The sequence below is a fragment of the Syzygium oleosum genome, unplaced genomic scaffold, assembly GCF_021117445.2.
Source record: "Syzygium oleosum isolate NSW1041296 unplaced genomic scaffold, Sole_v2.1 Sole_v2.09, whole genome shotgun sequence".
In the NCBI taxonomy this organism is placed as follows: Eukaryota; Viridiplantae; Streptophyta; class Magnoliopsida; order Myrtales; family Myrtaceae; genus Syzygium; species Syzygium oleosum.
This window is the reverse complement of record NW_026607493.1, coordinates 10,558,847-10,572,618: the sequence shown is the minus strand read 5'-3', so window position 1 is coordinate 10,572,618 and position 13,772 is coordinate 10,558,847. Positions and strand designations below refer to the sequence as shown.

Genomic DNA, 13,772 nt, shown 5'->3' with positions numbered 1-13,772 from the left:
TTCATTATTTTCCCTGGAGCAATGGTTCTAACTTAAGCGAAGAGATAATTGAGATATTATTCTTCACGTGTTCTTGAAAGTGTTAGGTGATATACTTGTAACACAGGGCTATTGATATGTGTTGGCTATAAAAAAATTAGATGGAGGGAGACCCTTTTTTAACAATTCAATGACTGAAAAAGCAAATATCGTTAAGCGTAGTATCTTCACATATATCTAGTTTTCCTTTCCTCTATCGCTCTCATCAAGATAAATCATCTTTATGATGAGAAGATGTTTTGGATAGCAGTTATACTACGTGGCATAGATACGTAAGCAAGGCAATCAAAACTGAGATTTTTTCAAAAGTCTATCCGTAAAGTTGGATGGGATGCATAATGGACATTATAAATAGGTTAATCACACTACATCAGTCATGCAATAGATGCCTTAAGTGCATGCATCCTCACAGCTATATCATGCATTTTTTTCTCTAAATGAGCATGCATCTTCAAATACTGCAAATTTTCCTTCAGCTGTCAGTCTCTGAGTAGTTATTGACATCTTATTTTAAAATTCTATAGATGAAAATTAAGGAGTGCCCATAAAAGATACAGTCATCACACTTGTGTAGTCATCTCTCTAATGAACAATACACGGGCTTGATTTATAAAAATGCAAAACAAGTAGTGAAACTTTAAGCAATGAATTATGATGTTGACAATCTTAAATGCCATTAACAAAAATATCTTAGGTACATGAAAATGGACATTGAAATCTGCTTGATAATACTAGAAAATTGAATAGCGGATATAATAGTTACTTATACTACATAAAATGGGAATGTTATCCAGGGTTTTAACAACATAACTGATGATGTTCTAATTTCTACTATGTTTATAGACATTGAATGAATTAAGTAACTCGTCCCTTACATAATACTTTAATGTTATCAAATATGCTCAATCTTCTTCAGTGCTCAAAGTTGTGATTTTCGACAGTCAATTGAGTCATTAAACAGGATTGTAGTTAATGCCTTCCTAAAATTCAGATGATGCATGTTGACGATGTCTACTAGGATGACGCAGAGGAAAACAAGCATCAAGGTCCACAAGCTTGGAAATAGCATAGAAATTGAGTTTTCTTGAAGCAGCTTAACAGAATGTAATCTATCTTCTTCCCATCATCCCTTCTAAAACATCACCATATCTACGACTAGAAAGACAATTTACCACAAAATCACGCAAGTTTGGTCTCTTTACAGTTACAGCAACATTCCAAATAAATCCAGACAGAAACGGATGCAATATATTGGTTGGGGTAGGCTGAACCCTGAAAAAATTTCCCCTTCTGGACATGGAGAGAAGTGCTTGGAAATTGTCCAATTTAGCGCATATATTGGTCGGTGTAGGCTTCCCATGGCTTGCAAAACAATTCAAATTCAGTGAACTGATGCTGCAAAAGTTCATGCATTGGTCAGGTGATGACTTCATAGGAATTTGGCAATTTATAGCTGCTTGATGCTTTTCATTACTTAAGAAACATAGAACAAGACAAATAACTAGCCACTCTATTTGAATGCTTCAAATTGTTGGTTGACAATTGTATTTATCAAGGGGGAAAATATTGAAGCCGGCACTGACCTCTACTCGGTTGCTTTGAGGATGGTTGAAGTTGTGAATTTCAGATGAATTATCGGCCATTGTCTCATTTGTTTCAGAACAATGCCTCTTCCGATCATAAGAACTTTCTCCTTCAAATTGAACTTGCACATTCATATTAGTAACTTCGACGCCGCTCCCTCGATTTCCAGAGTCTTCGCTAGTTCCAATGGAACAATTGGATGGTAGTCGGTCGTTCACATCATTCTCTGTCAATTCGTCGCAAGGTCGATTCCCTCCATTGAGTCTTTGGAGCTTCATCTTCTCCCTTGTTCTTTGCTTTGCTCTTTCCCTCGCCTTTGCCCTTGACTCTCTTGCCGTAGGGCAAAACACAGACTTTCGAGATTGTTTGATCTTTCTCTTTTTTTCAATTGTCTCCTTTTGATTATCCTTAGCGATTTTGCCTATTTCAGGCATCACTTCACGGTCCGATGTGGAACGAACACTCGCAATAGGGATGCTTTCGCCGTTGTTCGTCTTCTTAAGGCCTCCAACTAATTCTTCAATGGCAGTTGTCGACTTCACTAGCAACCACTTGATAGTTTTGCTAGCCTTGTCGACGCCGAGCATGTCTTGAAGATTGAAGAATTCGTGAGCGACTTCACGGGACAACCTCATCCTCCGGTCTCTCATGCCTCGGGCGGTGTTAATCTTGCTGTGCCGATCTTTCTTTGAGGACCTCTCTCTCGGAACAACCCGCTTAGCAGTCGCTTCGGGTTTTACTCCGGTGCTGTATCCGATCGAATCACCAGCGAAAACGGTCATGGGATCGGTCATTTGGAGAAGAGTGTTCACTGGTTGCTGCCCTTGTAACAAGAGATTGTGGTGAATTTGAAGAAAAGTACCATCCTCGTTTTCATCATCGTTGAAGATGGAAGGAGGGGGGAAGCTGTAGAGACAGAAAGGAGGGTCTTCTTGTTTGAAATCAAAGCTAATGTCAGGGAAGATGGGATGCTGAAGAATTGGTTGTTCACCTAAGGATATGAGGTCATTGGTACTGTCGTTTGAGAGAAACATTGCGCAGAATCAATTATGACTGCTGCCAATACAAAGGGCTAGAAGGATTAGGTTAGAGATTGAAGTTGACACAAGTGTGACATTGATTGAGAAGCTTGATCTCTTTCCAAATTCAAGTCACTGCAAGCAAAAAAGATACAGCCAAAGAGTTGAGAAGGAGATACAGTGAGATGTATATGTTATAAAACAGAAGATCTTGATAAGGAACTACAGACATACTTTATTAGGTACGAGTACTGGAATTTTGTCTGAGGGAGTGTATGAGAAGGAGATTTTTAAGTACAAATGGACATATGTGTTTGCAGAGGAAGGGAAAGACAACTTCGATTTTATAGTATTTTTTAACATTAGGTTTTGTTTTTTCCCTTAATAGCAGAAAGTGGGCTCGTGGTGACTAGATCAAGAGAAAGGCTCCAAGAGGCTTTCAAACATCATCAGTCACATAAGAGAATGTATTGACCTAATGGGGGCTTAGTTCATGATAAATCAAATCAAGAAACAAGCAAGAAAAGGGAAAACTCTTGGGACCGCCACTATCTGTGGTCATGCTCCTGATTCAACAACAAATAGGGCATGTGTAAATGTCCAATCTGTTTATGTTTGTATGAGTGTGGGACACAAGAGAGAGGTTTTTCTTTAGATAAGCACAGAGGGAGAGAGAGAAGAGAGAGAGAGAAGGGGACTCATAGTCAAAGTGGACTGTCCTTGCCTAGGGTTGGACACAATCACGCGCAGAGAAAGACAACATGCATGTTCATGAATCTTCCCCCAAAGAGTCGCTCCTTGTCACATGATGACATAGCGCATCTGACATATCATCCTCCTTTTCTCTCTCCATCACACACACACACACACACACACAATACTAGTCAAGTCCTCGTAACTAAATTCTACTCGAGCTCTTTTATTCCAGTCTTTTGATGTACATTGCTTGTACCGTTGATTAATACAATTGACTGTAACATTTTCTCACAATCTATTTTCAATCATTCATTCTTTCAAACGATCCTACAAAATGTGCCCGCCTTCATTATTATCAGGGTGTTGCACGTTTAAATTGGTTGGTGTGTACTAATCGTGAGTCTCGTGATCGAGGATAGTACATGCTAGCACGGTCCTTTGAAGTAGCCAATGGTCCAAATGTGACATTTAATAGCTCTCTCTCACACAAGCAATGCTATTGCATTGATTTTGTTGGTTGAGTGTAGTCTTCTATGTTCTAATGATTTGCTTGTGCTATATGTGCTCACAAAGATATTATGTGATTAGATAGGATGAAATGCAAATATTCATTAACTTGTAGACATGTGATGAAGATGTATATAATCCATGACAGGGGAATAATTAAGAAACCTTACCACAACTAAAAGGATCGTTAGTTGGCTTACTAACAGTTTCTTTTGTCCAAGATAAAAGGAGGAGATGGATTATTAGCGTGACTACTCTTTGAATGTACCATAAGGTTTATACTCATTATGGAATGTTTGGATCTAAGATTGTAGAGGGGAAAATTGTAAAAAAAAACCTATTACACGTTTGTCAATTCAGTCATCAATTTTTTAAATTGTGCCAATTAAGTCATAAACTTTTCACATTTTGCCAATTGAGTCCATCTGGCCAATTTTTTCGCTGCCTTGAATGCCGGCTGTCCCACATGACATACCTACCGACATGGATAATATTTTAATTTTTTTATTTCTTTGTTCATTTTGTTCTTTTCTTCTCTTTTCCTTCTTTTCTATATTTTTTATTGTGGCTAGCAAGGGTCGCCGGCTATCGTCGGGACTCGTTGATGGCTGGCGGAGGTCACCGGCCTTAGCCAACACTAGGCCCGACGATGGCTGGCAAAGGGAAAAAGGGGAAAAAGAAAAAAAAGGAAAGGCAAAGGAAAGGAAAAAAAAAAGAGTAAAGAAGGAAAAGAGAAGAAAAGAAAAAAAGAAAAAAAGAAAAAAATTAAAACATTGTTAAAAATTATCTACGTTAACACTGACCATGTCACGTAGGATGGCCGGCGTCCACATTAGCAATTTCCGACCAAAATTGACCGGATGGACCCAATTGGCAAAACGTGAAAATGTTTATGACTAAATTAGAAAAAGTGCAATATGTTTACGACGTTTTTAGACAATTTCCCGATTGCAAAAAGATCGTCATTTAACATCACTTGCGACCGTTGGTTCGAGGTAGGCAAGCCCCGTTATCTCCAGCATGCTGGAGGTCTTCTACCCATCCACCGAGACAGGATATATGCACCACTACCACAAGAAGGTTCGAACTCGTTTTAAAATACCATCTGTCGAATATCTAAATTCGATCCTATCAACGATGCAAGAAAGTAATGGAAATTCACACAACACAAAAATTTACGTGGTTCAGCAGGGGAGATGTTCCGCCTACCTACGTCCACGGGGAGAAGAGATCCGTTTCACTAATATCGTAGAAAAGTGTACAGCCACTCTTTCTCACCCCCTGCCTCTATTATAGAGACCCATTTCGCCCTAAATATATATAGCGAAACCCTACATGGCACAAATTACAAAATTACCCACATAGCCTAAAATATTTAGCTTTCCCATATAAATCATTCTATGACTGAACATAAAACGCCTCTGGCGGCCCGGGGGCGCTGGCCCCGCGACCCCCGCCAGGGCGGCCCCCCGAACCCCCGCCCGCTCACCGGGGAGCGAGACCCCCGTGCTGTCCAGTGGTCAGAGGGGCCTTTCGGAACCGCCTCATAATCTCTTGGATAACAAAATACAAGACATCAACCTCAATACCATCCTCGTACCGTTAGGCCACCGTCGCGAATGGTTTGGCTTACTTCACTTGCTAGTAAGTTGACTTGCGCATTTCGAAAAGAATGTATGGAACTTATAGTTTTAAGATTTGACATAGATCTTATTGTTTAAAGAATCTTAATCTATGTATGAATCTAGATGATATATTTATTCTGTGATAGCCTTTAGATTTGGTACTTGGGATCCAGCCCATCATTGTACAAACCTCCGATTCTTTTTCTCGTGTTTGGTGAAAAGCTTTTCCAAAGTGGAATGACTTGTTCCCTTTGTTGAACGAATGCTAATTACATCACTCAAATGAAGCAAATGAAGTTTCATGTCCAATTTCGGTTTCTCTGTCATATGTATTGTTTAAGGACATATTTGACGTTTGATTTAGAACTTTGGAACTTCTATGCATTATTTCCTTATGACAAGACAACCAAAATATTGACACTTCTATGCGTGTGTCTCTCTCTTTCCACGGGATCGAAAAAATCCTTTAAGACCTGACCGATGACCTAATGCCATGAACACGAGCCCTCCTCAAATTTGGTCTTTGCATCATTCTATTCGAATGATCAACATACTCCTTCAGTTGCAGTTGCAGTTGCAAACTGTATTCCATTCATCACTTCCCATGCCCCTTTGCCTCTGTGTTTTGCTCTCTTTCCATTTAATACATGCCGCCATCTCTCTCTCTCTCTCTCTCGTCAGAGGGACATCACTACAAGGACCACAGATAATGCTAGACACCGCGGTTCTCTCTCACAGGTTGCTTTCAAACAGGAGATGATAACAACAAATAATAGACAAGGGTGAATTGAATTTGGCTTGTCATTTTGTAGTGATGTGTGATGATGATAATGAGAGAGTAAACCCCCTTCCCACGCTACCTTCACTTTATTTTCTTTTCTGTTTAGTGCTTTCATTTCAACTTCGTGTGAAGCATCTCTGCATTTTTACCAACAAACACCCATTCAGCTGCGGCCCGCAAGGATATGTTTGGGGTCTCAATCTTGTTTGGGGCTTCTGCAGTTCATCTTTATACAAAGAAAGGACATTATTGCACGGACACCTTTCTAAAGTGTGGGTCTTGGATCTTCAGTGTGAGGGGATGAACCGTTTTCCAAATATAGTATGGCTTTGGGCGTCTTGCATGCACTCACTTCTAAGCAGTAAGCTATATATAGTTTGTCCACATATGCTTGTTCTTATCTTCTTTTCTGCGAGCTCTTGCAATTTGAACAGTATTAAGTACTTTTCCTTATCTAATGTTGATGTCTATGATCTAGTCATTCAATGAAAATAATTCCATAAGTATATTTGAACTGTACACATGGCCGGATCTCCATTATTCCAACGGGATCATATTACATTGATTTGCAATTTCTTTCACGCGTTCTCTAATCAAGCTTTTCAAGCAAGTCGGCCGCGGATGAAAACAAATGTGTGTATGATTTCCCGGCAATCTACATGTCTTGAGGAGAGAAGTCGCAATGTGACAATGGGGACTCAAGAGGGATTAGGGTTTATCGGCTGCCACTAAAGCTAAGCCTCACGAAGTTTCTGGCCCTAATGAAAACCAGCCACAGACCACATTATTTGGCCAAGTTAGGCACAGTACTCTAGCTGGGTTCAATGTGACAAAAAAGTGCAGCATATATATATATATGTATGTATGTATGTATGTGTCTGGAGAGAGTTGATTCGTTGTCCTACGTTGTTGATCTACTATTTGAAGATGGTCGGATGGGAAAGGAAATGGCCCACGTGAAGAAAAGTTCGCTCTTTTATCCAATCTCCTTGGTTAAGGGGAACGCACAAGTTGTTCTCTCTCCATGTTTTGTGATTTCATTAGATTGCTCTTGAAGTTGTTCCTTTTTTAATCATTGGGATTGGATACCTAGGAATTAACCATTGATTCTTTTTTTTTTTTTACGTAAATGAGATATGATAATTAGATTGCAAAGCAGAGTGCATTTACACGTCAGTTCGCATGAACAATTGAATAAAAAACGAAAATATCACAATGCGGCTGTTTTTATGTTTTCGTTTTCAGAACTTCAGTGATTTGAGAGTTTTCTCATCAAAAACTCATTGAAAGAAGTCATTTCTCAAAATCTCTCCTTTGATTCAAAGTCATGGGGATATCTTAGTACCGAGCTTAGTCAAAGAGGTTAGAGAGGGGCTGACAAAAGAAGGACGGTGAGGAAAGTTCTCTAACTTGGGAAAACCCTTCCGTATGTGAGATTTTCATCTCATATGGCTCCTCGAGGGCGCCTAGAAATCAACAATACAAAAACTTTGTTTTGTTGTAACGGCTCTTCCAGAATTTCGTGCGAGAGAGAGAGAGAGTTTTTTCTAGGCTAAGTCGGCATGCGGTGAATTATAAGGACATTGTGAGTACTCTTCACATGTTCAGTGTTAATAACCCTAATAAGGTTATGCAAACCATGAGAATCGCTTGACGATACGCCATCCAACTCCGACCTATATTTCTCAATCATCGTTTTGCTCAAGAGAGCAATGTCCCCCATTTCTCAACCTTAGTTAGTCCTCTCCTTCAATACAAGGATGGCAATATGGATCAAACGCCCCGTTGTCTGTACCATCATATGAATATGGATATTCTACTTTTGCCTAGAATAGGCATACAAAACAAGCTAAAATAATGAAGCCTATCGACATGTGGATATGGATATTCCACCGTATGAATATGGGATATTCCACTTTTACCTAGAATTAGTAAAAATAAATTAGCTATTATAGTGAAGCCTATTGACATGTGGAGCTATTTCCGTGGAAGAGAAAGCAAATATCCGTTGTTTTGTACGTAAAAATATGGACTTTTTTTGCTATTGATATATTTTGAATGAGTATTGATAAGTGTCTAAAGAAATATCGGTAGAAAAAATGACCAGTGGCTTATTTTTCTAAGTAAGATGTTGGTAGCTTTGTTGGGACGTGATTTATACTCCCCAGCAATAGGAAGGCACGGGGGTCTTGCCCCTCAGTGAGCGAGTGGGGTTTGGGGGCCGCCTTGGCGGGGTCGTAGGAGGCAGCATCCCACGACGTCAGAGGGCTTTTATAATTTGAATTCATATTTTATTGGTAGTTTACGGTTGAGCCCATGAATAGCTATTGAATGCCTATATATATTATTTTTCTCTTATAATTGAGAGTGATGTAACAGATAAGTGCAATGTGTTTTCAAAAAATAAATAAATATTGGCAAGCAACTCAAATAGGAATTAACACAACAAAAAGCAGTTGGTACCTAGTGAAAGAAAAAATAAGTTACTCAAATAAAGGATGGTAAATTCGCATAAGATATGATGAATATAAAGTGCTTGTAAGAATGATAACTGCAAAATTGTAAACAAAAAGAAAAGTTGATAAATTAAGAAAACAAATAAACATAGGTAAGTAACTCATATGAGTACTGGTTACACAAAAATAGTCATTAATTAAATCGGATTGTCGGTCACTCAAATAAAAATTGATAAATGCATATAAGAGTTAGTAAGTTTAATGTGCCGGTAAAAAAAGCGAATAAAAGTTGATAATTTACAAACTGTCAAAGAGTTTGTAATTTCCCTAAAGTGTCACTAAGTTATCAAGGAAACAAATAACCAGTAATTCTCTATATTAACAATTTTTCGATATTTACCAAATATTTCAAAAATCTACCCACGCCGAAAAAAAAATCTCTTCTTTGAGAACGAACAGCTCGTTCGAGGATACCTTACCAAAAAAAAAACAGCTCGTTCGAGGATATAACAAGAAAGAGAGAAAAGGCAGGGATTGAAGTGCAGGTTATTCTCCTTTGTTTTTTTATTTATTTTTATTTTCCCGGTTATTTAACGTGGCTCCTATATCATAAATAATCAATTTTTTATGCTAAAGACCATAAATAATTAATTACAATTATTGCCCTGCTTCGAAAAATTTCTGATTTCATTTATCTTATCTTAGTGGGCTTTTTTGTTAAGAATCTGGTAAGGGATCCAAGCCCATATTACAAATGCCATCAACTGGGCCACTGGACAAAAATAGTCAGTGGGCTTTTGGGCTCAAAACAACATCAACATTCATGTCATCACCACGAAAATTTCGTTTCGACCAGAGTTTCGGCGAGTTGGTTCGGAAAAGAATGAACGAATTTAGCTAATTATTACGAAAAAGAAATGGAAAAAATATAGAAGAATGAAAGGGATGGTAGGGAAAAAAGCAATGAAAATCTATAAATGAGATTGACGGGCGAGGGTATCAACGATATATGGCCATTGACGTTTGTTACATTGATCGAACTCTAAATTTTGATTAGGTAAATATGATGTCAATACTTAAGATATACAACTCCCTTAGGGTATGTTTGGAAGCATGAATAAAAGTCGGGATATGATAAAAACATGATGAGACATGTTAGACCGAATATAAAAGGGATATAATCTGGATAAAATAATCGCATGTAGGGGGTGGGATAAAGTTGAATAGAATATGTCCTGTACTCCTCTCTCTTCTTTGTCCCCTTTAGTCACCCATGGCAGGTAGTCACAGCCTTCAACGCCACCCATAGCCTCCTATTGAGCTGTCTTGTTGCCACCTAAGAGGCTCGTCGTGGTGACGAGCTCGACTTGATCTCGGCCATGGAGATAAAGGATCTCCATGGCCAAATTTGAAGCTCGTCCATGGTTGAGCTCTAGTTGACCTCGGCCATGAAGGAGCTCTTGCCAAGTCTAGAGCTCCTCCATGGCTAAAGCTCAACTCGACTGGACCTCGCCATTGAGGAGCTCCATGGCTACATCCGGAGCACCCACTATCATCCCCGTCCATCACCAGATCTAGAGCAATAGCCGTCATACCCCTTAGTCTCATGCACCTTTGCTAGGTCTTGGCCTCGGCGTCAGACGTGAAAGTAGGGGTGGTGACCGGATTAGTGGCTGTTGAAGATTCCAGGCCATTGACGAAGACGGAGGAGGGATGAGTGGTTGTTGAAGATTTTGCACGATGGTGATGCCTAGTAACTTGGACGTCAGTGAGAGCTTGGAGATCCAAACATTCGACATTCAACTTGGCATGGGTTGAGAGGAGGAGGAGGTGGTCGCAGATGGCGAGGTTAGTGAGGTGAGATTTGCCGGGGGTGAGAGCCTTTATGGGCTTGTTTGGTAGGGGTGAGCGGTTTCCGGTCCGGTCCGGTCCCACCCAAGAACCGGGAACCGGACCGGGAGGACCGGTTCCCAATTTCTAGGACCGAGAACCTGACCAGCTAGTCTTGGGACCGTGGACCGGACCGATGGTCCGGTCCGGTTCCAATGGAACCAATCGCTTATTCATTTAGTAACCTAAGATATGAAATAATAACCCACTGTAATATGACAAAAGCGTTAATTATAGTGCTGCGGCAAAATCCAAGCTTGTTTCTTAATAGAATGTCTTAGGCAGAGCCTCAGAGGTGAGGGCGAGAGTGAATTGGGGAGAGCCTCAGTGATTAGGGTTTCTATTTTTTAATCTCAAAGCATTGGACTGTCTTTTCTTTATGGGAAACAGCAGGGACATTTGCCGCAGAGGTAAACTGGTAAAATGCTTTCTATTTTTTTCATAAATTTTAAAAAAGTAAATAAATATATATTTTCCAAGCAAAATAAATAAATAAATATATTTATCGGTCCGGTCCGGTCCGGTTCCCACCCTAGAACCGGGAACCGGACCGCCCAGAAATCGGTTCCGCTTTTAGGAACCGGAAACCGGGCTGATACTCCCGAGAACCGGACCAAACCGGCCGGTCCGGTCCGGTCCGGTCCCGGTTCGGGCGGTCCATTATGCTCACCCCTACTGTTTGGTTCGACTTTGGGGGAATGTTTTTGGCAAAATGCAAAGATTTTTGGGCTAAATGGGTTTTCCAAAATGTAAATAGTGTTTGGTAATATGTATTTTAAAATCACGTTTGAAAGCAACTTTGGTCTAAATAGCGTTTGGTGAAAACTAATTTTGTAAAGGACTTTTGCTAATATTTAAAAAAAAAAATTTGAAGTGGAGCTCTGCCATTGGTAGGCCAAAATGGCCGCTGGCCAACCGCCAATGGCCAAATCTGGCCACCAGCTAGCCTCGCCTGAAGTTGCGCAACCTAGGTGTTGACACCTAAATTTTGACAACCCAGTCAGTCGTTTATTGCATAAAAACTTAGGGATCGATCTCAGTCCCTAGACAACAAATTAGTTAAATTGCATATAGATTAGGAGCGTTTGAATAAGTAATTAGGCCCATATAATCGCATTTGCACTGGACCGGCGGTGAATGGACTTGAGTGGATGGTCTTGAATTTAAGTCCATATGAACGAAAACTTGGTCAAGACCACGTTACCCTTTAGGCGACCGAATTTATAGTTTTTATATTATTTGCCAAGATTGGATCACATAATGAATAATTGGCAATAATCTTTGGGGTATATGTGCGTCCATGGATTTTGGAAAATTCGGTCAAGATTATGGAATGTGCAAGAGGGAAATTGACCACCACTTACGAGGAAAGAATTGTTAGAGCGGTTGCATGATTCTCTTGTCATATTCACGTGATATTGGTAGTATAGAAAAAAGGAGAGGAAATAAAAATCAATCTCACTTGATCGAGGGGAAATCAATGGATATATTTCTTTTCCTTGTCCAGACACTATAAAAGACGCAGCAATACAAGAAAAGGGGGAGGACGCCACACAACTTACATACACGGCCATTCAAAGAAACAAAAAAAAAAAAAAAAAAAAGAGGTGGGAGGTGAGAATATGCTAGAGAGAGAGAGAGAGAGAGAGAGAGAGAGGGAGAGGAGTCGTGGCCGAGCATCCACTCATACGGCCGCGACTTTGCTTCACTCGCCGCTGTCCACGGCCGTGACACACCCCTGTTGGCCTGACGAGCAGCTGCTATCTTGACGAATTGGTGGTTTGCCGTCACTTTAGCAATACTTGTTGCCCACAGGAGAAGACCTCACTGGATTACTTCGGAAGAAGGTCCGCCGTCATCAAACTTTGGGACTAGGGGTGTCAATGGGTCGGGTCAGGTTTTTATGATACCCGACCCGATCCGAAATAATGAATATATGTGATTGGCCCGACCTGAAATAAGACCCGAACATGATATAGCCGCACAATCGGGTCGGGTTCGGGTCGGGTCGGGTTCATGTTTAGAGGTTTACTAATCATTTCTTGCGGTCGATTCATTTTCTCAATAACTTTATCAGCACCTTGTTTTGCTCAAAATCTTCATTTTGTCCCATACCTTACAAATCACTGGCTTGGGCAAAGTAAACTAGAAAACGAAAAATCCCTTTCGTGTTCCTGTATGCATTTACAGGTTTCATCAAGTTGTTCCCAAAGACAGCACACGATGAGATAGAAAAAAGAAAAGAAAAGAAAATCCAAGCTATCTCATGAGACCAAAGGAATTCTTAGGACACGGTCACATCTTACCTTATCATCACGCTTTCACTCTGGGATTGTGCAAGCATACATATGAAAAAAGGAAAGAGTTTGACAAATGAATATACAGCAAAAAATTCTGCTGTCTCTCTCCCCAGAGATCTCTATACTTTCCTGCTCACAGAAGAAAAAAAACAAGGCGCATTACAAATTACTTCACTTCCTGCTCAGAAGCTCAATTGTTTCAGCAAGCACCATCTTTCTATTTCAATAATGATTTGAACATATGCTTACACTGGTGACAAAAGTGAACAGTTGATTTCAGTTTCTTAGGTTTCCCACAGCTTGGAACGCGTGACAAACATACAAATCAGCTTCCAGCAAAACCCAATTCCTCTTAATTAAATTTCATTGTAAGAAGAACAAACTGCGCACCAGCACAGCAAGCCCCTGAAGAAGCACAAAGAAGACGAGCTTTTACAAAGCTTGACTAGTTCCAATCGATGACAAGAAAACTCTCGCGGAATCTTGTTTTGGTTCATGTGGATTCTATTCTGTAAAATTAGCAGAAAAGGAAGCGTTGAATGTTCAAATCATTATTGATTGCTTGTTAACGTACAATATCAATTGGAAATAGAAATGTGGGTAATGAAGGGGCCTCCTGATTACAAATTGCCAAAGCCAATGAGATGGAAATTGGACAGAAATCAGCGTGAGGACTAAACAAACTCTGTTCAAGACACAAGTAAATTTGCAATAAGAATAAAAAAAATTTGGTTTAGCAAGTACCAATTTCCAACTTCGTCAATCATCAAGAGAAACCGATATCGAGTTCGGCTCCATAATTGTAGTTGAACACTCTGCATTAAATTCACAATCAAAATGAAAACTTAAGTATCGATTGTAATATAGAAAAAAAC

At 39.9% G+C, this 13,772-nt stretch overlaps 1 protein-coding gene across 2 annotated transcripts; it reads right to left on the bottom strand.

The window, feature by feature from the left end:
- Nucleotides 1-1,084: 1,084 nt before the first annotated feature.
- LOC115691357 (transcription factor DICHOTOMA-like) lies at nt 1,085-2,987 on the bottom strand. 2 transcript variants are annotated; one of them, XM_056314810.1, is made up of 3 exons: nt 2,877-2,979; nt 1,623-2,777; nt 1,085-1,434 (listed from the first exon to the last, which is right to left on the bottom strand). In XM_056314810.1, the coding sequence occupies exons 2-3, from the start codon at nt 2,655-2,657 to the stop codon at nt 1,366-1,368; spliced, it is 1,104 nt and encodes a 367-aa protein (XP_056170785.1). In that variant the 5' UTR covers nt 2,658-2,777; nt 2,877-2,979; the 3' UTR covers nt 1,085-1,365. The 2 variants fall into 2 exon arrangements, with proteins under 2 accessions (XP_056170785.1, XP_030473822.2); XM_030617962.2 differs by having other exon boundaries at nt 1,623-2,987.
- Nucleotides 2,988-13,772: the final 10,785 nt, after the last annotated feature.